The sequence below is a fragment of the Calonectris borealis genome, chromosome 1 (genome assembly GCF_964195595.1).
Source record: "Calonectris borealis chromosome 1, bCalBor7.hap1.2, whole genome shotgun sequence".
Lineage (NCBI taxonomy): Eukaryota > Metazoa > Chordata > Aves > Procellariiformes > Procellariidae > Calonectris > Calonectris borealis.
This window is the reverse complement of record NC_134312.1, coordinates 87,104,535-87,127,492: the sequence shown is the minus strand read 5'-3', so window position 1 is coordinate 87,127,492 and position 22,958 is coordinate 87,104,535. Positions and strand designations below refer to the sequence as shown.

Here is a 22,958-nt window from a genome sequence, read left to right as displayed (position 1 = left end):
GCTTTTCATTGTTTCAGGAATGTGAAGAGGCCTTCTTGGTGTGTGGCCCCCACCTTCCCCCCAAGAGCTTCAGGCACACAGGTAATGAAGGCACTCTGGGATCCTCAGACTGCAGGTAGTGGAGCAGCACTCAAAAAGCCCAACTAGCCCACTCTGGGGAGCATGTTTGGACTCCACAGCTCTTTAACTACTCAGCTGGCCATGTATTTTACTGAAAATGATACCCATGTGTGCTGGTTTTGGCTAGGAGAGAGTTAATTCTCTTCATAGTAGCTAGTATGGGGCTACATTTTGGATTTGTGCTGGAAACAGTGTTGATAACACAGGGGTGTTTTCATTACTGCTGAGCAGTGCTTACACAGAGTCAAGGCCTTGTCTGCTTCTCACCCCACCCCGCCAGCGAGTAGGCGGGGGGGGCACAAGAAGCTGGGACGGGGCACAGCCAGGACAGCTGAGCCCAGCTGACCAAAGGGATATTCCATACCGTATGACGTCATGCTCAGCATGTAAAGCTGGGGGAAGAAGAAGGAAGGGGGGACATTCGCAGTGACGGTGTTTGTCTTCCCAAGTAACCGTTACGCGTGGTGGAGCCCTGCTTTCCTGGAGGAAAGGCTGAACACCTGCCTGCCGATGGGAAGCATGAATGAATTCCTTGCTTTGCTTTGCTTGCGTGCGCAGCTTTTGCTTTACCTCTTGAACTGTCTTTATCTCAACCCACGAGTTTTCTCACGTTTACTCTTCCGATTCTCTCCCCATCCCACCGGGGGGGAGTGAGTGAGCGGCTGTGTGGTGCTTAGCTGTCAGCTGGGGTTAAACCACGACAGTCCTTTTTGGCGCCCGACGTGGGGCTCGAAGGGTTTGAGATAACAACAGGTTTGAATGGAATGTGCTAGATTGAATTTATAGCTGTTATTGCTGTTTAGCTATTAATCGGCAGGCTTCTGTGCTTGCCATGGGGCTTACTTGCCTTACTGTATAGTTTAATGCTTGTTAGTGGCTGCTTTTTGCTTTCGCTGCTTGCTGTACTGCTGTACTGCTTATCATCTTACTCTGTGGTGCCTGGGAACATTCTGATAACAGCAATGGCCATGCGCCTGGGCTGGCAGACGGCCATGGCATCGGTGCTGTCTCAATGCTGCTGTACTGGACAGGCTGGAACTCCAGTGTGAACTTGAGTCAAAAGGACTGTGACCTGTGGATGAGCCCAAGTGGGAGCAGGACACCCCAAAGTGTCTGTGGCCGTGGATAAGCCCATGCCATAGCAGGTACATCTCGAAGCGTCTGTGTGTGACACAGCTGTTCACTGCATCCTCAGAGAAACGCCTGCTGTGATGCCTGGGGCTCTTGCCTGACCTGCTACACTTACAGTAAGCCAAAGCCTAGAAGTATTTATGCAGTTTACGTTTTCCCTCCAGCTACGTGACTTTGGGAACAGTGAAGCTGAATTTCATTTGCCTTCCTGTTGCTGATGAGGACAGCTTTCTTACGTGTTTCCAAAGCTCTTGTCATTCTCTCGTCTCCTGACAAATTTAAATAGCTTCATGTCATCTACATACTTGGCCTTCTTGCTGCTTACCTCCTTGAACGCTAGTAACTCATGTCTTAATTCAGATACTTTCGGGCCTCACTGCTGCTGCTGCCTCTGATGACAACTGGCAGTTTAATCCTCCTCCTCGCTTCCCACCCCGGGGCCAGTCTCAGGCGCACAGCAGAGCTGTCCCACTCGCCCCCGTGCTGGGTTGATCCATTGCCCTGGTTAGCCCTGCAGCTCCAAGGGGGCAAGGAGAAGGTGCGAGCTGTTCGAAGATGCAAAATGCAAGCTGAGCACTGGATTATTTACTGTAACACAGGTACTCTTGCTTCATGACTCTTCACCAAGAATTGATGATACCTGGAGCCAGTTTGACCAGAGGCATTCAGGCAATTATGTACGGTTACACTGCAAGACCTGGGTATGCAGGAGGCATCTCCACAATCGCTGTAATACCTGTACCAGGTCCTGAAACTACTTTATTTGTAATAGAGAGGACATTGGTGGCTGAGGTGCATAATCTGCCTATGTTAGGGTGACACCTTCTACAAAGGCTATGAGGCTTCAGACATGGTTTTATATAAATACAAATTCCACCAGCTCTGGGAGTATGGTATCTGAAGCTTCACAGATGTTGCAATCTTGCTTTTGTAACCAGCAGAGCACTTCATGCAGATGAGGATTACTGACAAAATACAGGCACCAACAAAAGTGACAAGCATAGCCATTGAGCTGTTTTGTTTGACAGACCTCAAGGAAAAACGCTCAAAAGCCAGCCGCCACCAATGCAGAAATAACCGTCTATGGCCACAGGAAGATTTACTTCCCAAATGCTGCAGGATAAAGAATGGATCAGTGCAACATTAGGAAGTAGGAAAATATTTCTGAACACTGAGGGAATCTAGATGGCACAAGGTAAATCAGTACAGTTGAAGTAGAAGGACCAAGAGTCTGTACAATAAAGCAAACAAATCTGGAAATCTGTCTCAGGTGTAGTCAGTAAGCAGGAGCAGCAAATAAAACGAATGTCATGTGAAGGAAAGAGACCTGGTGCTTTTCCACAAGGATACAGCTACAGGTGCAAAAATCAGATAAATATTTTCAATGTACCAGAAGCAGAAAGCTTGAGAAAAACACCGGAAATCCAGTGGATTCCCTTTTGGCAGAGGGGAGCGGTAAGGAAGGCAAAGAAAGTACTATGCATACAAATTCCTTTGCATCTGACTCCTCCAGAAGGAATGGGAAGAGGATCTTTAATCCCAAATTAACCTTTTTTGATAAGAAAGACCAGCACTATCAGAAAAAAATCATGACTAGGTCCAGATGTTCTGCATCCAGGACTTCTGAGGGATTTCAAGTGAGAGGCTAAATAAGCACTAGCGAATAGTGTAATCTGACAAAGAAACAACTAGAAACAATATGTCTATTTGGGTCTTGGTACACTCTGCACAGCCTTTTAAAAATAATAAAAAATTAGAACCAGATCTCGAATCATCTAGGACACTAAGGCACACAGAGTTTTATATCTGCTTGACAAATTGGTGGGAACAATACCAGCACCAGTTCTGCAAAAAAACCCCACTCCTCACTACTCTGCTTGGATTTCTTCGACAATTTGATGCAGCAGTGAATAAAACCAAAATATCTGGGATCATTCATTTTGCCTTCCAAAGGTTTCCTCAAACCAAGGTCCTTACAGGAACGCTGTTGTTGTACGTATTGCACCTTGTGCCACCCACTGAGACCCAAGGCATCTTGGACAGTCGTTATATAGCTGTTGACTCTAACATGCTCAAGAGCTTCTACCCCCAGGTTTCCATCTTGCTGGCCTGCCATTTCGATGCAACTCACTCCAGCTCTCAAAAGCTGTCATATGGTGTACCTCTGACATGGCTGTGACTCCCACCTGAAGGGATGGGTTTCAGAGGGTCTTACGGTAAGAGGACATAGGACTCTCTCTGCGCCTAGGAAAAATGGTAGGAGGTGATGCGCAAGGGCAGCTTTTGGAAGGACTTGTTATTTCTCATTAATATTGAGGGTTTTCATGTTCTTCTTCTTTTACAAACGCTGGGTGTCTTCCTCTCTTGTCACCAGGTCAGCATCCCCCTTTTTTCATGGAAAACAACACAGGGTTTTGAACGGAGGAGGAGGCACCAGCAGCTTCCTAACAAGCTTTGGGGGCTGGCGGGAGCTCAGCCGGGACCCTCCAGCCAGGCACTCCCCAGCCCTTCGAAATCTCACGCCCAGGTGAGCGCAGGCACCCAGGGTCCCCCCAAGGGTCCCCCTGCCTGCCCCACCGCTCGGCCCCAGGCGTCCCGCAGCCCCAAAGCCCCGGCTACCCACTGACGGAACCTTGTGCCTCCATCACCCGTGTCTCACCAGCCGAGAGCTGTCCCGGGGGGCGGCAGCGCTGTGCGGGGGCACCTGGGCGGAGGGGAGGGGGGCACGGTGGGGCCAGCCCTTGCCCCCCGCCGGGAGCTGCTGCTGCGCCTCCTCCTCTCCCCCCCTCCCGGCATAAGGAGCCTCCTCTCCTCGGCCCGGGTTTATGCCGCCATCTAGTGTCCACGCACGACGGGGATTTCCCGCTCACCCGCGCTTGCATTATCAGGTACATCCATCATTTGTTCCTTTTGTGCTGTGAACACCCGTGACTCAGCTCACCAGTGACCGGTTAATACGCCCAGGTCCTTCCTCCCTTTGCTCTCAGCTAAGGAAGTTAAAGCAAAAACTCTTATGATTACTGCTCAGAAGCAAAACCTTTTGGCATCTGCTATTGAATTGCATCCCACTTTAATGCTCCGAGCCTCAAGCTGCTTCCAGTGCGATATTCCAGACCCTCTGTACTGATGAAACCCCTCCAGTTGTGCATCACAACAAATATTGTCACCAACTTCTCCCCCTTTCTTTTGCCAAGGTCATTAATAGTAAGATAGTAATATCCATCCCATACAGGTCCTTAAAAGCTGTCCCAGCCACCTCTCTCCTGCCTGTTGCATTTCTGGCACATCTTTAACATCGGCTTGGTTTTGTTTAGGCTCACTTTAGCCCTTATCACTTTTGGTGACACACTTTTGCAGCTGGTGATTTTTGGACGATCCCTCTCTCCGGTGCCCACGTGCAGTCCCTGACTTCCCAGCACATCTAGCTAGTCTTTCTCCATCAGACTTCACACCTCCTGCCAAAATACAGGAGACCCCTTGCTCATGAAGAACATCTCCGGAGATTTCCTGATTTTATGCTGTGATCAGCAAATGAACCTTCATGATATCTGTTTAGAGAGTCCTCTCTTCCCAATTTAAGCTTCTGCAGAGAGACTCCAAGCATCTGCAGAGAGGTATCTCCCCCCAGCACAACCTAGGAGCCTTCCTCCTTTCCGAGGTACATGGCCGTGCTGGGGCAAATCACCAGGCCTCCTCGCCAGACAGCTCGTTGGTTCTAGCTCTCCACATCTAACGTCAGAAATGCCGTGCAACAAGCTCAACAGGTGTCAGCTATTCTGTTGCAAAGAGAAAGTTCCTGGCCTTTGAAGCCGCTGACATTCAGGTGCCTGAAGATATGGGTTTCATGCTGTGTTCAACACTTGTCCTTCCTTCTCTCCAATACCACTGAGCAATCACTAATTTTCCAATACATCTGGCTATCCTTTACCCATCAGAGTTCACAGGCACACTCCTAGCCCTCACTGATGTGCAGGGAACTTGGTTTTAATGAAACTGCCTCTGGAGGTTTCTTGGCTTTCCACTGGAGTCAGTAAAAGGTCCTTCTCAGCATCTGATTTTTGAGACCCTTTTCTCCCTTTCTTGCACTTCCGAGGAGAGACTTCGTGTCCCTGCAGACTGTGACCTCCACCCAGCATAGCCTGGGAGCCTCCTCTCTCCACTGAGGCCTACGAGAATCTGTTACTCACCAACCCCAGTTTGCAAAAATATTGCTGGTGATGGGACTAGAGCAAAGAGAGACAGCGAGGGGTGCGTGGGGAGTGTCTCTGCAGGGGAGAAAACAGGGAAACATGACGGCCACAAACTTGGCTGGGGGGGAGCGGTGTGTAGTGCTCAGGCTCCTCTTCTCACTCTGCCGCAGGGTCGGTGTGGTGATGCTGGATAAGCCCCACTTTCCCCACGGGTGCAGTACAGCAACTCTCCCAGCGAGGTGAGAACCAGACTCGCATGGAATTTAAAAACCAGTTAAATATTTATGAGAAATATTACATTCAGAAGAGAGACTGGCTGGCTAATATTATTCATCCCTACTGGATTCTGATGTTTAATTAATGCTTGCAAAGTGCTTTGAGATGCTTGGATGAAAGTGATGCAAACACGTCACCGCACACTGTGACCCTCGGTCCCAGAGGTACCTGTTCACCACACAGCTGTAGCAGCTCTGAGAGATGAGGGTCCCTCCTGAATCCCTCCCCTGGGGTGAGAATGCGTCCGTGTGGGGGCCAGGCCTGCAGCTTTGTTACCTCAGACCCACAGCCCTGCTTCTCCTTGCCTCTCTGCAGCAAGTTCAAGTGCATTTTGGAAGCTTTACCCCTTCAGGGAATGCTATTTCTGGTAGATATTTGCAGTGACATAAACCAGCTGTTTAAAAACAAGCCAGTGTTTCTGCATTACAGCATGCTGGGGAGACAAAACGCAAGCCAGAATCCTTGCAAACAGAAGCATCAGCTCAATGTCCCAGAGCCTCCAGCCCCAAGACGCCAGAGTCTTACAATCCCAGCCTGACTTTTCTCAGCTCTGTTTTTCCCAGGACAGCCCTTCTCTGGCAGTAGAGACCAGAAGGGACATTGCTATTTGCAGGCATATGAGAGCATTTTGAAGATACTGATGTGATGCGGGCAAGCTCTTGCAGGAGAGCCACGTCTCAGAACAGGGCTTTCACAGGCTCTCGACACTGGCAAAGCAGGCATCCATCCCACCCCATTCCATCCCGTCCCATCCCGCCCTGTCCTGTAGCCTGTATCCCACACTGGGAAGTTCCAGGTGGCTCTTTCCCTGTGATGGGACGGCTTTGTCTTTCTCCAAAGACACAACCAATGGACCAGCTGTTGCGCTTGAGGCCTGATCAGTGCTGTTCTTTTCATATCCGGTGGCACATTATGAACCTCGGTGCTGTGTCTGTCTGTCCCTGCTCCTCCATGTGTTTGTCTGTCCCTGCTCCTCCAAAGCCTGGTTGCGTCTCGCACCCCCATCCTCCAGACAAAGGGGCAAGTCACTGCCAGGAGGAGAAGAGTGGGCGGCACAGAGATGAAATCTCAGCCATGTCTGGGGCTCAGTGGGTTTCCGCCGTCTTGGCTGAGGCTGGGATTCAGAGAGAGAGACACCAAATGTGGGTGGAAAACCACAAAAGCCCCCTCCTCCACCCTACAGAGAAGGGAAACAGCTGAGATTCAGTAGCGGTACAGGTTACCTAAAAGTAGCCTTGTATTGGGTTTGCATGGGAGCGGAGGGGCTGCATGGGTGGCTTCTGTGAGATGTGAGCAGGAGCTGGCCCCATGTCAGTCAGAGCCATGTCCAGCCAGCCCCAAAACAGACCCACCCACTGCAGGCCAAAGCTGAGCCAATCAGCGATGGTGGCGGTGCCTCTGTGATAAGGTATTTAGGAAAGGGTAAAAACCACTGCGCGGCAGCTGTGAAAGAGAGGAGTGAGAAAATGTGAGAGAAATAGCCCTGCAGACACCAAGATCAGTGAAGAAGGATGGGGAGGAGGTGCTCCATCCAGGCACCGAAGCAGAGATTCCTCTGCAGCCCCTGGAGAAGACCATGGTGATGCAGGTTGTCCCCCTGCAGCCCATGGAGGTCCACATTGGAGCAGATATGCACACTGCAGCCCCTGGAGAGTCCATGCTGGAGCAGGCTCCTGGCAGGAGCTGTGGCTTGTGGAGAGGAGCCCATGCTGGAGCAGGTTTTCTGGCAGTAGCTGTGGCCCATAGAGGACCCAAGCTGGAGCAGTCCATTCCTGAAGGACAGTACCCCGTGCAGAGGACCCACGCTGGAGCAGTTAGAATCATCAAATCATAGAACAGCCCAGTTTGGACAGGACCTCGAAAGATCATCTGGTCCAGCCTTTCATGGGAAAGGGGACCTAGATGAGATTTTCTAGCACTCTGTCCAATCACATCTTGAAAACCTCCAGCAATGGGAACTCTACCATGTCCCTGGGGAGGTTGTTCCAGTGAATGATTGTTCTTGCTGTAAAAAATGTCTTTCTTATGTCAAGAGGAACATGAAGAACTGCAGTACATGGCAAGGACCCACGTTGGAGCACTTCATGAAGGACCCCACGGTGGAGGAGGGGAACAGCGTGAGCAGGAAGGAGCGGCAGAGACAAAGTGCTACGAACTGACCACAACCCGCACTACCCGTCCCCCTGCGACACTTGGGGGGAGGAAGGAGAGGCAGAAGAGTCAGGTATGAAGTTAAGTCTGGGAAGAAAAGGGGGGTGGGGGAAGGTGTTTTTAGTTTTCTTTTTATTTCTCACTAACCTACTCTGTTTTGAATTGGCTATAAATTAAATTAATCTTTCCCCAAGTGAGTCTGTTTTGCCCATGATGGTAACCGGTGAGCGATCTCCCTATCCTTATCTTGACCCATGAGGTTTTTTTCATCTTGTCTTCTCCCCCTGCCTCGCTGAGGAGGGGGAGTGAGAGAGCGGCTGAGTGGGCAGCTAGTGGCCAGCCAAGGTCAGCCCACCACTGCCATAAAGAAAATATTCTCTCATCTCACCCCAAATCTCACCCATACTCCACAGTCAGGTGCCCCTAACATATCGTCAGGGGTCCCTTCTTACTCTGTTATTATCCCTGTGCAACCCCTGCAGTCAGGTCGATGGCCCACTCCTTGGAGGTGCCTCCTCTTAGCGGTGATGCAGGAGACAGCCTGGGAAATGGAGGTCGGCTTGCTCTTACAGAGTATCAGAGGCGCGGGCTGGGTCCGGATCTGCTCAGCTAACACGTTAATTTCTGAGCTTTTTTTGTCAGTAGAGCAGAACCAGTTTCCAACCGTTTGCTTTTAAGTTTCAGCCCCATCACAGCCTCCCATCAGCTGCCATATGGCCAATAGGCTCTCTCTGTTTTACACACTCATTCTTGCCAGGCGCTGCAATATATCGCCTTCCGTTATGGTCTCCATTTCTATTCACACCCAGAGTCGAAATCACATGCATTTGGAAAATCACCATCTACCTAGAGAAGTTGGCGGATGTCAGCAGAACCTGGACTGGCTGCAAGACCTTGCTGACGCTCCGGCTGGAGAGGAGGAGACATCAAGGCCAACGTCTGTTGAGCTGCTTTCTGAACATCAACTTCGTTCTTCTTTTGTTTCAGCTGTAGCTGAGTGAGATCAATTACGGCAGGCGACAAACACAAGGAGACAGAAACACAGAGGCAGAGAGGAAGGAAAAGAGGTAAGGGAACTTTCTTTCTTTCTTTCTCTGAGAAAAGAAGCCAATCTGTTTTCGGTTTTTTTAATGTTACGAACTTTACTATTCCACATGAGTTGCTGTTTCGGCACGGATGGATTGGTTTTGCCCTACTTAAAGGTCTGATGTAAAACCATCTTGAACCTTTACTCGATAATACTTCTGGCTGCGCAATTCTCCGAGGCCTTTTAGTTTTAACTAAGAAGTGTTGGTCTCCCTGGATTTTTCCCTGAAAGGGGCAAAAAAAAGGGAGCTATGAAAAGCTCAACCTGCCTCAGAGCCTGGGGATCTCACTAATCTTTTAAACCCACGTACAGGGAAAAATGTCCAATATGAGGGCCTGTCACTGGTGACCATATATCCCCAAGGGCTGGAAATGCACTGGGGAGCAGCCCTCCACCAGCTGCCATTTGCTATGACTTCTCTACATGCCCTCCAGGAAGGGGAACTTTATTCTAAAAAAAGCCTGAAAAATGAGAAGATGCCAGTCTCTAACTAACTAGGGACGTCTGCTTACATCTGTACGTGCTGAGACCGGAGGGGTCTGTTCTGCTAATCCAGGCTGACTGGCTCACTGCCTCACACCAGCTGCTGATGCAGCCTGATCCACTAGCTCAGGGCTGAGCGAGCAGGATTTCTTGGAGAAGGAAGGATCCTTTCAATTTAAGGACACCAGAGAAGAGACTTGCCTTCCCCTTCCATGGGCTGCTGCACTGTTGAAAACGGGAGTTTCATTTCTGGTTGAATTTTTCAACTTTCAGCTGGTGTATCCTACTCAACTTTCGTCAGCCACCTCAGATATTCCTCTATATGGTGCATTAAGGTTGAGCTCAGGTTACTACTTAACGTTCTCAACTATAAACTGAACAGTCCTCTTAAGTCCCTAGTGCACATTAGCCTCAAATCAATTCACAGACTTTTCCTTTATCCTCCCCAGTGTTTCACAAACATGGCTGCCAAAGCTGCCTGCAGTACGGCAGGGCTTGCCTCATCTAAATTGAGCATCCGTCCCGTTCCCACTCGTGGTTCTCGGGCACCCAGGGACGATGCCCACCCGATCTGCCGCAGCCTCGCACAGGGACCCTGTATTCACCAGCAAAAAATTAAGAAGGGATGTATTTTTCCTCTGAATGGGCAGATACATGCCATTTTGCTGTCCTGACCTTATCAATATGTATATAGACCCTTCTCCCATCTGGGCTGCACATCAAGTAAAACTGCATGGCAAGATCTCGCTGTTCCTATTTTGGCAGCTGCGTTAATGATACCTGAACGTCATCCCAAGCATGCACATGGCTTGGGAGGGCGATGGAGGGCCTGCCTTCGGAGGGCATCTCAGTGCCTTTGCTAGTCACAGCCTCCAGTGGCTTTAGAAAGTCACCCCTGGGCTGCAGTTGCGAACTGCAGGATGAAAGATCGTTTGCGAAGCCAAAAAGAGGAAGGTTAGGAGGAAAGAAGAGGGGCTAGGCAGAGGCAGAAAAGCTCAGAAAGTAAGTGCTGAAATGCCTGTGAGGCAAAGACAGGTCTTGGCTTCCCCTTAGGCCACCGGAGGGGTTAGAGGCCGTAAGGAGCAGCCTGGGCTGCGGAGATGGAGGCTCTTCTCATGGCCTCCACATGGGCCCAGGCACACAGCTAGGCCAGGGGGACTTCATGGCTGAAGAGAGTCTGGCTGGCGCTGACACGCTGGCCTTGCCGCCCTGCCTCGTCCTGGCGGTGGGACCTCTCTCTGGGGGGATCCGCAGCCCTCAGTGGCCTGGCCCCGCAGACCCCGCTCCAGCACCTCCCTCTCGCAGCAGCTCCGAAGGGCGGCAGCTGCTCTCAGATGAACGGCCAGAGGCGCGCAAGGGGAAATCGAGGCAGGGTCGGTCAGTCTGGGGCGGGGAGGACAGTGGGGCCCGAGAAATGACCTTCACTGCTATCGTCTCCTTGCTCTCTGCTGGCTATTTTTGTGGCATTTGGTCTCTTACCCCGCCTGCTGCTCACATACGTTTACTTTAACGTTAATAAGTAATTTCAAAGAAACCGCTACTCAGTAGAAAAGCCAGATCAGCTTTGCCTTAGATGTTTAAACTGAGAAAAAGAGAGGTGATCCTCCGTAACCCAGAGCCCCAAAGCCAAGCCCGACTGATGTGCAGGGACAAGAGGCGGCTGCGTCCCTCGACTCTCGCCTGGCAGCCACGGCAGGGGGAAAAGCAGCGTGGCGGCAGGGCTGGGGCGTGGAGCCCTTGGGCGGACGGATGGCTGGCAGGCCCCCCCGCCCCGGCAGAGCGAGCTGCTGCCAGATCAAAAGCACAGCCACAAGCAAGAGCGAGAGAAGAAAACAAGAAAACCGCACTGCATGAAAGAGGCACAGGAACGCACCAAGAGAGGGAAATGGCCTACTCTGCAACAGGAGCGGTTTCTGAGTTTTTGGGGATTTTTTTTTTTTAGTTTCAGTTTCCTCCTGTGTCATGCCGGTGCCAGCCCGGGAGAGAGCTCTCTGCAGCCATCGCCCGCTGGGGCTCAGTGCTGGAGGGAGCGAGGGGCTGCCGGCCCCTCTCCCAAGCAGATGTTCTCCAGGCCAGACTTGGTCCTGCAGGCATCATTCCCCAGAGCAGGACCGCTCACTACCTCAGCTCTCCTTTTCCTATTCCTCAGAGAAGCAGGGATTATTAAAATAAGTCAAGAAGGAAATTAAACCAGTTTAATAAGAGAGGGAAGTTAAAATGAAATGGAAATCAATGTTCACTTGGGAGGGAGCCCTGCTCCTCCATCACTAGACTTGCTAATAAATCAAGTACGCCTGGACTGTTTCTGGTACAGAGGCCAACTGGCATGAGATGGTCTGGGCTATTAAACTCACTTAACCTCCAAAATGAACTGGCCACATGCCAGCCGCCTAATGGGAGTGGTCCCTGGCCCATGCTAACACCTAAATGCATCCCAGGAGTTGCTCGGGAGAGCGAGAGTTGTCCTGGGCCAAAAATGTGTCAGGAAATGTTCTAGCAATTTAACAGGACTGATGAGTGTGTTCCAGTGCCTGGGGACATTCCCTGACACCACTTAATTTATGAGTATCACCATAAGATACATCTGGGCTGTCTCTAAGGAGGCTGCAGGCCTGCTACAAGCATCCGCTAATGAGAGCGGCTTGCTCAGTTAACATCTCGGTCTTGCTCACCGAGATCTGTAAATTCCAGAGTAGCATTGCCTGTGATCTGGCCTGGAGGGATACAGAAGGAGATAGAAAGACAGAGGAAAAATAGGAAGTGGCATGCATGAGAAGTAGAGATAAACAGGGAGAGAGAGTGTATGACAGTAATGCTAGCAGAAGGCAACCCATTTTCCCCACTGACTTGTAATATGTACGTGGTAAACATCGTATGGTAGAGATCTGCCACAGAAATACAAAGATTAGTATGAATGAAGTAGGAATGCAAAACATGTGAAACCACGAGAAGAAACAGAAAAACAAAGGTGCATCAATCTGCATCTACCAAGCTACGCAAGGTCATCAGTTCACTGATCCCATGGTGCTCAGGTTGTGTGGTTTTGCTCAATAACCAGGTAGCAAGAAGGCAAAGAACAAACTGAAGCCGTAAGATAACAGGAAAATAGAGATTCCCAGCCAAAACAAAATGATGGTGTGTGACTCAGCCATTTCATTACTTTTCACCTGTTCCATTACCTTCAGGTTTTATATAAAGTTTAATGACTTAAAATATTTGAAACCCAGCACTGACCCTGTTAATTTGTAGGTATCACTTTAGAGTGGGGGCTGCCCTTTCCTGCTGGTCCCACTGGGACAGGTGACGCGAGTATTTACAGCAGGGACGAGGTTTCTTCTATCGGCTCAGGAATGGATCTTACTCAGGGCCCTATGCCAGTTCTCGGTTATAGATGTTTCTTCGGAGTGAGATGCATACAGATGCCTTGTTGTCGCCCCTTTCTTTATTCCGTAGCATAGCCAAGCAAACTGCTTGGTCACTGCTACTGCATCTTGCTAGAAGTGATCTCCAATCACATGCACTGGCTCCTTTGTTTTACTATTTTCGCACAAAACAGCTCATGCAAATATTCCCTGGGGCTGGGATGGGTTTTTTGCTTTGCACACGGCAAGCCACAAATCTTCTCTGACTGTGCCTTTGCCATCGATTTCTCTTCTGATGGTGCACATGGCTGCTGCCTTGCTCTTGCACCTGTATTTTTCTTATGTGCATGTGTGTATATATATCCAGCTTTCGGATTGTCGGTCACGCTGACCTGATCTCCTTGTAAATGTAGTGCTGATGTTTTAATCTACTCTTTGATAGTTTCATGTGCTCTGATCATTTAAATTAATTTCAATATTAAATTATCCTCTAATAGAATATATTATACTTAATATTTCACATAATACATAGAAATATTGTATAAAATTATTCTTGCATTTCTTTTGAGTTTAATCTCATTATGCCTCCAGTCTTCAGTCTACCACGCTCTTGGCACAGGGAGTGCCTGCTTTCAGAGAAGTGAGGTCGCCTCACTGTTTTTGCTCGCTCCTCAGACCAGTTAACCTGCGTGGCTTCCTTTTTGTGATATATGCCTTGGTTTAGGGATGGAGAGCTGGGTAGTCTCCTCACACCAGCAGCCATGGTCACCTTCACTTGTCAGCCGACCCAGCTGCAGCTGATACCAGCACTTGGTCTCTGCTACAGATACTTCATCTAATTTGATAACTCACCTTAACATGATAGTTAGCTCCCAGTTCCCACTTAAGGTTTTGTTACCATCGGTGCAACTTGTTCTTTTGGACGTCATTCCTCCCTTCTCCCCAGACTTTTTGTGGAATAGTCCTAAGAATTCAAACAAGTCTTTCCAACAAGATTGGTTTTTGAGATTTTTAAGGTAAGAAATAAGTAGACAGAAAACAAACTAAAGAAAAATGTTAATAACAGCCTAAAGATGGCTTTAATCATAGAATCACAAAATGACACAGAAATATTTAGATGGCAAGGGGCTTCTGGAGGTCTCCAGTCCAACCTCCTGCTCACAGGGTTGACTCTAAAACTACAACACGTTGCTCAGGGCCTTGTCCAGGGAACTTCTGTACATCTCCAAGCATAGAGATTGCCTGGCATCTCTTGGCATTTATTCCAACGCTGAACCACCTTCATCAGGAAGAAATTTTCCCTTATATGTAGTCAACAGTTCCTTGCTGCAACCTATGGCTGCTGCCTCCTGTTCCTCTCCTGTGCACATCTGAGAAGAATGTGGCTCCTTCTTCTAGGTAATATCCTTTAGATAATGGGAGACTGAAATTAGATCCTGCCTTGGCTCTCTTCTCCCTACCAAACCCAGCTTTCTGTCTCTCCCTGTATATCATGTGCTCCAACCTCCTCACCATCCCATCGGACTCTGTCCAGTTTGGCATCCGTTTTGTACTAGGGGCCCAAAACTGGATCCTGTATCCTAGAGGAGACCTCAGGTGTGCCAAACAGAGGGAAATAATTATGTCCCTCAGCCTGCTGGCTGTGCTCTTGCTAACGCAGCCCTGTATGTGTTTAGCCTTAATCGCTGCAAGAGCAATGATAACCCACCATAGAGAAGTAAAAAAGCACAGAACTCTTGGCAATATAAACACCTGCAGTCCAATGAATGCCAGAAACCTAGGGATGAGTAAAATGAAATGTTTAATACCAAACTCTAGGGGGAACACTGCAGCTGGATTTTTTGCTGAAACACAGGGCTCTGGTGACTTAACCAATGAGTTTCCACTTCACTGCACTGAAGGATGGTGGGTGCTGACTGGGAACGTGGGCCCCATCCACCGAGGTCTGAAAATTAAGCATTATTAACAGAGAATTTGGGTCTTCCAGGATAGCATCCCTTGGCAGCGATAGCATTTCCAGCCCTGCAGTCCGCAGCAGGGAGGAGCGTTCCCGCAGCGATGGCGTCCTGCAGCACGGTGGTGAGCAGCACGCTTGCCGTCTTCTTGGTTCTGCATCTGGGTGAGTCCCCGGCTCAGTGAACCCTCCCAGTCCTTGCAGCCTTTCCACAAGCCTTACAACATTTGGGGTGTTTTTAGGCTCCTCCCAATTTGACATATATCATACCTCACATGGTTTAGAGCAGGCTCATTCCAGCCATGAAGCAGTGACAGCTGCTGCCTTTCCTTGTCTGGCCCACCCCTGCCCAACAGCTCTCTGTGGGGCCATGCAGAGGAGATTAGGACAGAGCAGCTAGAAGCGGAGAGGCTCCCTACACCCATGTCCTGTTATTTCAGAGGCAGCATGGACAGCTCAAGTTTTGGGTGTCAGGTTGTTCCCAGCCTGCCTGCTGAGCCTGCCAGCCAAAACTAGTCTGTCTGGAGCATCACCAGGTTTGGGGAGCTGCCCTGTAGAGATGCAGGAGTGGGGTTCCTGTGAGGGTCAGGGTGCACACTGAGCACAGACTGGAAAATACCACCCTCCACACTGCCTCCAGCTGCCTGGGCAAAAACCTGTGTTTCTCATCACAGATCTGCCCTTACAAATGTGATGCTACCTTCTTGCTTAGTTTGACTACTATAAGGTTTAGTGGACTTTTTTCAGTGCTCATTTTCCAAGACAGGAAGGCGACTGAATAAGGCCAAGCCTACATTTCTCTCATACTCAGCTTTGATTCCTCTGGTTGCACAGGAAAGATTGGAAATCTTTTATGCACCCTAGAACCAAAAGCAAAGCAAAAGAGCCCAACTCTTATTAAAAACATTTATAATATCACAGTTTAAGACAAAATCATCATTTTCTGTGGTCCAATGTGCGATTATTGAAAATCTGTATTGGCAATGTTGCAGATTACCTATGCTCTTGGAGGAATAGGTAACTTGTGGAAAAACCTGCATTAAACTCATGTAAATTTTTTATTTTGCACTTCTGTGGCTCCCTAGTACCAGGGTCACCTGGGGGATCTGCAGGTTAGGCAGCTCTGGGAGCTTACCAGCAGTGAGGCAGGAGACCACAACCCCCTTATTCCCAAAAGGACTCTGGCAAGTCTGTCTCCTTCTTATGATCTCCTGCAGAAATCCTCTTTACAGTGAAGGAAAGGAAGTGGTTCTTCCAAGAAACTACTCCTAATGTTTCTTCAGTGTTATACATCCTACTTCTTTTACTGTCACATAGCCCTCATCCCAAGAACAGGAACCTGACGTTAGGCCAGCCTTCTTTCTTTCTTTTTTACTTTATCCTTTCATTTTCCTGGGCTTTCAGTCTTGCTCCATGCAAAAATTGGAGGAACAGGTGAGCAAATTTGCCAGTGCTGCCTCAAGTGTTGACTGGGGAGTGAAGGAGGGCTGGCATATGTTGTCCTGCCTTTGCTATCAGTAGGACAACTAAATCTTGTCCAGTGGAAAAAGGTTGTTTCAGTAAAACTGTTGACATCTCAAAATTGTGAATGAAGGTGAATCCACCACAACCACTGGTATTTTCCCTATTTCTGAAGGTATACGAAACAGAATAGCCATTAGCCAGGTAAAGAGCCCAAAGTGGAGGGGAGGGAAGCTATGGAGCTGGAAAGAAAAGGGAGTGATTGATTGATGAGACAAAGGAGTGAAAAATTCAGAAATTGAGGATAATCTTCCCAGTATCTGGGAAAGGGAGGAGAAATAGCTGTGTATTTCTGGAGGGATGGGAAGTATTCACTGAGCCATCCTTCAGAAAGTGAAGGTATGCCTTTTTTGGTGCGTATTGACTTTCAGGTCTGATCCCCATTATGGCTCAGCAAAACGAACTACAGATTGGGGTTGCAGGACAGGCGGTGATCCTGAACTGCAGAGGCATACCTCATGACACAGGTGTGACCTGGAAGTACTACAAGGCTGTTATAAGGTTGTTTAGAACTACCCATTTGAAAGGTAAGGCTTCCAATTCATCACCCCTTCTCCCCGGTATATGGCTGAGAAACCTCTTCCCTCCTAACCAAGCTTATTTTTACGAAAGGCAAAGCTACCATGACCGATCGATCTGAAATCAACCCCAACAGTAAACAGCTGAAGGTGTTGGACTTAAGGCTCTCCGATGCTGGCATCTACACCTGTGAATATGGCTCTCACACAGTCAGTATCTCACTGCATGTCTTTAAATGTGAGTGATTAGAGGGCTTTTATCCATGAGGAGGGGAGGAGGGAGGAGACCGTAGAGTTCGGAGAGACATTCCTGCTAGGATTCTTTATTTAGCTGCCATTTCTTCTGGCCTGGGCTATCACAGTTCATTTCCCCTCCATCTTCAGCGCACAAAGTCTCTGTATTCTTTTTGCTGTGACACTTGTCCCTCTCTCACAGGAAGAGGAGTTGACTTATTGGCTGTGCTTTTTCTTTTTACAGTGACGATCTCTTTAGACGGGCACTTCCTGCCAAATGAAGCCCCCGAGCTGACTTTAATGCAAAATTCATCCGATTCTTTACCTGATCTCAACATCACATTGTTTAACAGTAACAATAATATAGTAAGACCGAAACTCTTACAAAACAAGACCCGTCAAAAATACATATTGAAGTTAAAGCAACTGGAGGCTATGGACAGCGGGACCTGGATGTGTCACGTCCATTCAGATTCTCCATTGATTAATCAGAACATCTTCTTTGATGTGAAGGTATTAGGTATGCAACAACAAAAATGCAACTCACACATAGGCTCGGGAACCAGTGCTCCCTCCAGCTCATGAGCTGAGCTTTTACTTCCCAGCATCCCAAGCAATGGTGCTCCAGGGTCGATTTCCCAGGGCTTCCAACACTGCAGCTTGGGAATTGCTCTGCTGCCTGAGCTTTGTTCCACACTTGCTTCCACTTTCCTCTCCAGGCTTGGTGAGGAGAGGATCCTCCTCTCCTTGGGGTCTGTTCTTCTCAGCTTTGGTGAGCTTGGGAGCTTTGGCTCTTTAAACCTATTCTCAGACACTAACTGTTTATCCTTCCTGGGGTATCTCATGGCTTTTCTCCGAATCCTCTTTCAACTGAGCACAGCGTGCATCTCTCCAGATCAAGGGTGGACAGGGGGAAGCGTAGCAGGGTGGGTTTCCCTGCCTCTGTATTCCTTGTCTCTTCTGAATTCAGGTTTTCAGAATCCAGATTTGGAAAGAAAGTATGCAACTGTTGATAGCACTGTCATCTTGTCATGGCGTCTGAACTTCCAGAAGATAAAATGGAAAGAAGGTTTCACAGGACAACTGAATTGGAAACAACAGGAAAGTGCAACCGCTCATGAGCTACTTGATTTCAACGTCACAGCAAGAGGAGAGCAGTATGAGAGCAAAAAAAGCAGCCGCTTTCGGTTTGAGATACCTGAAAGCAAACCTCAAAGTACCATAGAAGTGAAACTCCCCAAAGTCCATTTCAACCACTCTGGGCAGTACCAGTGCCAGCTGGCGTACAACAGAAGATACTTGCAGAGCAAGATAGAGCTGGTGGTGATGAAAGGTGAGAGAAAGAGAAGTGGGTCAAGAGATGAGGAGCTGCAGAAACCTGGAAGCCACAAGAGTATGGGTGGACCCATCTTCCCACCTTCTCGCTCACATGTCCTTTTCTTACCTTTACAGTCTCAGCTAACCCTGTTGGGCCACTCCCCAGAGGGGCCGCGATGACCCTGATCTGCCAGGTCTCTAGCCCACTCCCATCCAATGCCCACTTGTGCTGGGAACGTGTGAATGGGACTCAGATGGACATCAAGAAGTCAAAGCAGCATGAAGTAAAGTTGGAGGTGAATGTCAGTGCTGCAGGGCTGTGGAACTGTCACCTCATAGAAGACAATGACAGGAAGATCAGCCTTAATTACCCCGTGGGTATGGAAATTAGCATCACGTCCCTGCCTACACCCAAAAGCCTTAAAATTCTCTTTCTTTCTGTGTCTGAATACTTTTCTCCTTCCACAGAGGAAGCTCCTGTTTGGATTAGCTACGTGGTAATTGGAGCAAGTATTGGAGGCAGTGTATTGGTGTTTGGCCTTGCGTGCCTGTGCATCACCAGTGGTATAAGCTGGCAGCGGAGAAGGGTGAGTGCCCTGGTCCCTGTGAAAGGTGAAGAGACGACAGTGTCCCCAAACCATAAGAGGAGTCTGATTTTCTGTCTGGGTGTGGGGCGGAACAGATAAAGGGTCAATCCTTAGACTTTAAGCAAATGGTTAGAGATGGACAGTCTGCAGATGTCAGACAGTACTTTACTACCACTTCAGAGGAAAGCATTTGAAGCATAAAAATAGCCAATCGTTATTTATCCCTTCTCTCCTGGCAGCAACGGGCAAAAAGGATGGCACAAGCAAGACAATACTTGCTGGAAAACAAGACATGTCAGTGTCAACAGTAAGTGGCAATGAGGGCACCCTGCATGGGCAAAGACTCTGGTTTCGAGACAGGGGAGCTGGATGGTCGAGCGGGGTGAAATGTCACTTGAGCCTGCTTGGTGCTACAGTACAGCTGCATTTCAGCACTTTCAGCTCTTACTCATGTTAAGTCATGCTTAAGAGGTAGGAGCTATGTTTAATGAATTTCCTGTTATGCCCCAAACCCACGGTAGCACTGTGCTGGGAAACTTTTGAGCAGAGAGGTTTCACTTGAATTACCTTGATGTTGCGAGATGTTAGCCAAACCCAAGCAGGAGCTCCAGAGTCCTTTGATAGGTTCCACAGTGGATCTGGGACCTGGATATCGAGGTTGTGGAGGTGAAAGGCACACAACCAAGCTCAAGGATGAAACCCAAATTTTAAAAATCCATGATGTCCATAATGTAATTCCAGCTCTGCTAGCACAGTGCTGGACTGCAATCTGTGAAAATTGCTGATCACCTCCTTGGAGCAAGGAAAGAGAAGAGAAAATCTCAGAACACTGTGAACCATGCCCTCTCCCAAAGGCCTTGGGTGATATGAAATACACCATCATGTCCTGGCCCTTTTCATGGGAGCAAGGATTTCTCCGCAGCGAAGCTGCCCTTTTCCAGGTCTTTAAGCTTATATGGTATCAGGCATCAGAAGCAGCTGTGGAGAAACGCTGACAGCTATTCTGTCACTGGAAGTGGAGAGCTAAGGACAGTATAAATGATTGCATGAGTAAGTTCAACGAATGTATAGGTACAGAACTGGACTTCTGCTTAATTTTTACTGGTGACAGTGGCAAACTGTGATAGTTTCACCTATTTTTTTCACTGTCACTGAGAATTCAGTGAGAATGTTTATTGGCAAACACTACTTCATAGCTAGGATGTATATGCGGTGAAGAGTTGGTTAGCATAACATATGTCAAAGAATTCACCTCGGTTTCACCTACTTTTTATCAAGGCTAAAAAATGATCCCCATAAGGAGAGGACACAGCCCATACAGCTACATCAAAAACTGGATGAATCTGTGCAATACAAGCGCTGATACAGTTGTTCTTTAACGCTCTTTGCCAAGTAAGCAGCTCAGTGTAACTGAAATCTAAACTGCAGCCATGTGGATGCACAAGTAACCATTTGCATCCTCAGCTACAGAGGCAGGCAGTCATTCCCTATGCTATGCAAAAAAGTGGGGGGTTGGCTGGCTTCGAAGTATCCGAGTGAAGCCTTTCACCTCTACACTATTGGTACTCACATAATACTTTTCTCTTGCAGCCGGCTGAATAAGTAATATTGCAGCACTGGAGTCAGAAGGACTGATGAAGTATCTGCCTGTACCTAAACACCTGTCAGCCCATAGTGCTCTGTGAATCCATCTCCCTTTCTCCTGTTTTGGTGTAATTCTTTATTCCTTTATCATTCCTCCAGTCTAATGCCATGGAGGGATGTTGCTGGCTAGGAGACGATGGACAAGACAAGAAACCCTTAAGGATTACGATTGATCCCCAGTTCTATAATGAGAGACACTGAATAGATGAGATATATATATACACATACATATATATGCTTGTCTTTTGCTCATGCACTTAATTTGACCTTCTTGTGGAACCAATTTTATGTGCTTCTTTTATCCACCTGACCTACAATAAATTACTTCGGGGTTGGGGTTTTTTTTTGCAAGCTGGACTAAATTTTTTCTGAGGCTGGTTCATCTGGTTCAAATTCACATTTCTCCGTTTCCTGCTAGAATGTGGAATCCTGATTCTCACTATCTCCCATCTCCCTGGCTGCCATGAGCCTTCCTTAATGCACCAGCCCTCTGCTCTCCGTGAAACCTGTCCATCCTCATTTGCCTTTCCTGGGCAGAGCGAACCCTACAGTACCCCCAGACCCATCCCTCAGCCTGTAGTCTTCACCTCTCCCACAGCAATCCAACGCACAAGTGAAAACACTACAAGCAGTGGGAGAATTCAGGACTAATTTTGTCGGGAAGGCAGTTCAGGCTACCAATAGCTTCTGGAAATCAGAGCCTGAAGAAGTTGTGAATGTTGATCTAGAAGGTAAGTTTGGGAAGGGGGTGACAAAGTCATTTCCTAGGAGAACAAACCAGCCTTGGACTGAGCAAGCCCACAGAGTGCAGAGAACATGCTTCTGAGAAAGCCACCGAAAAGGGTTCTCGCCAAAATTACTCTTTGTTGGCTCAAGGAGATGGGAAGAGGGAGTGAAAAGCCCAGGAAATTTAGGATGGAAACAAAAGCATGTTGCAGAGAAGCCAGAATGTCCTGAAAGAAAAATACTGTTAAAATACGTACACAGAAGCCTTGTGTTTATAGAAGTTATTCTACTGTCTGCTAGTGGCGGGTCAAAAAGGCCTTGAGGTCCTACAGCTGTCACTGGCTGCGGTCCAGGTTTGTTCGTCTGCGCTGGGCTTGCTGGGGAGAGGCAGAGAGGGGCACTGGGCTGTGGGAAGGGCTCCCCGTGGCAGAGACCCCCCCACAGGACGCCCGGTGCTGGAGGAGGGGGTTTCTCTGTGGCAGTCATGCCAGCATCACGCCGTTATTGACACCAAAAAGACAGGTGGCAACAACGGCAGAGACAACACCTGTGAGTCGGGGGAAATCTTCTCCCCACCCCAAGCCCAACTCTCCCCTGGAGTGGGGACGCAGCCCCAGGCAGCTGTGGCAACAGGTGCGGGCCACCACTGGTGTCATGCCTGCTCCTCCACCATCATCCTCACACAAACAGGAGTGACAAAGGCCCGCGCTTGTGCTTTTCGTATGCCCAAGCTTGTGCTTGGGCACACAAAACTACACTAATTTTGGAAAAGCCTTGGTCCATATTCTGGTGCATGCAGTTGCTCCTCCTGCTCCTGTCCTGTCCCTGAACTGCCAGCATAAATTTGGAGCTGGTTGAGGCCCATCAGTCTGCTAAACAAGGCATCATCAGGGTTTAAGGAGAGGTCTGTTTTGGGAGCTGTATGAGGGAAAATGAGCACAGGGTCAATGGTGGTCGATATAACAATCATGACAAAGTGCTTGGCTTAGTCCCCTCAACCAAAACCAACCCCTGCTCCCTTTTCTTTAAATAACTGCTTGAGTACCCAAGCCTGCTCTTCTTTCCACTCACATGGGTGTCTGGAGCAGAGGGATTATCCTGCACCACCTGATCCCCAGCTGGGTCAAAGCAGCACACCGGGTGAGCATCCATCATGAGCTCCTCCGGCACTGCAGCCATCTCCAGCAGTTCAGATGCTCACCTGAGACTCTGGCAGCTGAATCAACCACCTAAAACCACAACCCTTGACATTTTCAGCAAGAGGATCAGCCTGACAAAAAACGACTAAGCTAATAGGGCCTACCTGATCTCCAGCACAGGATCCATCAAACCTGGCCTGTCCGGGATGAAATGCATGGGTAGCAGAGAATGCCTGCACCGGTGGCTCGGAGAGCACGGAGGTGCCTGTGCTGCCGGCCAGCGCTGCCCGCAGCTGCCGAAGCCAGGAGGCAGCACGCTGCCCCAGCACAGCCCTGATCTCAGGCTAGCAGGCGGCAGTGCAGTCTCCAAGCCAGGCTGGTCCTCTCATGGGGCGAGGAGTGGCACTGTTCGGATGCGCGACCCTTAGCTCAGCAACGCCAGTGCCGCGTTCTGCTCTCTTCCAAGGGCTGGAAGAGGCACGCTGAGTCCCTGCAAGCGACCAACGGCTGTGTCCCCA

General features: G+C 48.9%; 1 protein-coding gene across 3 annotated transcripts; it reads left to right on the top strand.

Moving 5' to 3' along the window:
- Nucleotides 1–7,646: 7,646 nt before the first annotated feature.
- CD4 (CD4 molecule) lies at nt 7,647–21,493 on the top strand. 3 transcript variants are annotated; one of them, XM_075164788.1, is made up of 11 exons: nt 7,647–7,941; nt 8,856–8,935; nt 14,788–14,919; nt 16,647–16,802; nt 16,888–17,031; nt 17,272–17,547; nt 17,998–18,360; nt 18,480–18,722; nt 18,813–18,931; nt 19,171–19,238; nt 20,522–21,493. In XM_075164788.1, the coding sequence occupies exons 3-11, from the start codon at nt 14,859–14,861 to the stop codon at nt 20,535–20,537; spliced, it is 1,446 nt and encodes a 481-aa protein (XP_075020889.1). In that variant the 5' UTR covers nt 7,647–7,941; nt 8,856–8,935; nt 14,788–14,858; the 3' UTR covers nt 20,538–21,493. The 3 variants fall into 3 exon arrangements, with proteins under 3 accessions (XP_075020889.1, XP_075020874.1, XP_075020883.1); XM_075164773.1 differs by having other exon boundaries at nt 8,678–8,935; XM_075164782.1 differs by lacking the exon at nt 7,647–7,941 and having other exon boundaries at nt 8,654–8,935.
- The last annotated feature ends 1,465 nt before the right edge of the window (nt 21,494–22,958 follow it).